The sequence below is a fragment of the Tupaia chinensis genome, unplaced genomic scaffold (genome assembly GCF_000334495.1).
Source record: "Tupaia chinensis unplaced genomic scaffold, TupChi_1.0 Scaffold000671_2, whole genome shotgun sequence".
Taxonomy (NCBI): domain Eukaryota; kingdom Metazoa; phylum Chordata; class Mammalia; order Scandentia; family Tupaiidae; genus Tupaia; species Tupaia belangeri.
Genome location: NW_006160194.1, coordinates 1,091,205 through 1,092,906, shown reverse-complemented (window position 1 = coordinate 1,092,906; position 1,702 = coordinate 1,091,205). Strand labels below are relative to the sequence as shown.

At 68.7% G+C, this 1,702-nt stretch overlaps 1 protein-coding gene across 1 annotated transcript in view; it reads left to right on the top strand.

Moving 5' to 3' along the window:
* Positions 1–1,661, top strand: part of CKB (creatine kinase B) — a 3,161-nt gene extending 1,500 nt beyond the window's left edge. Inside the window, exons 4-7 of the mRNA XM_027776398.1 lie at positions 174–361; positions 889–1,012; positions 1,138–1,327; positions 1,408–1,661. Coding sequence (XP_027632199.1) covers positions 174–361; positions 889–1,012; positions 1,138–1,327; positions 1,408–1,586 — 681 coding nt within the window. The 3' untranslated portion in view covers positions 1,587–1,661. The remainder of the gene's footprint in view (positions 1–173; positions 362–888; positions 1,013–1,137; positions 1,328–1,407) is intronic.
* The last annotated feature ends 41 nt before the right edge of the window (positions 1,662–1,702 follow it).

Genomic DNA, 1,702 nt, shown 5'->3' with positions numbered 1-1,702 from the left:
CTGGCTTGGGACAGGCCCAGGGACCGCCACTTGGCCGCGTGGACGGGTCTCCTGGACCCTCTAGGGGACCCCCTAGGGGCGGGCATCGGCATCGCGAGGTGGGGAGGGCAGGTGGCAAGAGCGACGGGGTGGGAGTGGTGCTGGGGGCTCGGGAGCTGGCCAGGCCGTCCTGACACCGCCTCCCGGCAGCCCTGTCCACCCTGGACGGCGACCTGGCCGGCAGGGCATACGCACTCAAGAGCATGACCGAGGCGGAGCAGCAGCAGCTCATCGACGACCACTTCCTCTTCGACAAGCCCGTGTCGCCCCTGCTGCTGGCCTCCGGCATGGCCCGCGACTGGCCCGACGCCCGCGGCATCTGGTGGGCCCCCTCCCCGCCTGGCCCTGTCCCCCTCTCCTCTTCCTTCCGCCCCTGGGGGATGGGGCCCACCAAGCCGAGTGTGGTGCCAGGCACCCTAGTCCTCTGCTCTGGTGACCTTGGCCATGCAGGTGGGGCAGGGACCCACAGCGCAGGCCGCCTGGGATCTCAGAGGCGGGCCTTGCCGTCTCTCCTTTCCCTCCCCCGGGAGCCAGAGCTGCTTGCCTGCTCTCCTTCCCCCTCCCCTGGGTTCTGCCAGGGCCGGCTGACGCACAACCCTCCCAAGGAGCCGTCTCCGTGGCTTCGGCACCCAGAGGCGGGCACCCTCCCCCACCCCGGGTCAGGAGACCTGGGCTCCCCCCAGCTCAGGCTGCAGCAGGTGCCTGGCAGTCGGGTGCAGCCCTGCGCTGTCTCCACACCCTCTGCGAGGTGTCCTGGTCTCCCGGCCTCCCCGGTGCCCATGGGGCTGAGGTCCTGGCCGCACGCAGCCTGCCCGTGCTGCCCTGGCTTGACAGCTGTCCCTCTGCCAGGCACAATGACAGTAAGACCTTCCTGGTGTGGGTCAACGAGGAGGACCACCTGCGCGTCATCTCCATGCAGAAGGGGGGCGGCATGAAGGAGGTGTTCACTCGCTTCTGCAACGGCCTCACCCAGGTCTGACCCACCCTCAGGCCCCGGCCCCGCAGAGGGCAGGCACCTGGAGTCCCGCCAGCCCTCCCAGCTGGCCCCTTGGGGAGCTCAGCCAGGTCTCCCCTCTCATACCCCTTCCCCACCTCCAGATTGAAACTCTCTTCAAGTCCAAGAACTACGAGTTCATGTGGAACCCCCACCTGGGCTACATCCTCACCTGCCCCTCCAACCTGGGCACGGGGCTGCGAGCAGGTGTGCACATCAAGCTGCCCCACCTGGGCAAGCACGAGAAGTTCTCGGAGGTGCTCAAGCGGCTGCGGCTGCAAAAGCGAGGCACAGGTGAGAGGGGTGGTGCAGCAGGACCCCCAGGGCCAGCTCCTGCCCTCCCACCCTGGTGACTGCTGTCCCCCTATCCCCAGGCGGCGTGGACACGGCTGCTGTGGGCGGGGTCTTCGACGTCTCCAATGCAGACCGCCTGGGCTTCTCGGAGGTGGAGCTGGTGCAGATGGTGGTGGACGGGGTGAAGCTGCTCATCCAGATGGAGCAGCGGCTGGAGCAGGGCCAGGCCATCGACGACCTGGTGCCTGCCCAGAAGTGAGCTAGTGCCGCGCCAGCCGCTGCGTCCTAACTTATTCCCGGGCAGCGCCCACCACGCACCCCCGGTGCCCGCCGCCCGGCAGCTGAGCCCTTAGCCTCGCTGGAGACACTCCTGTT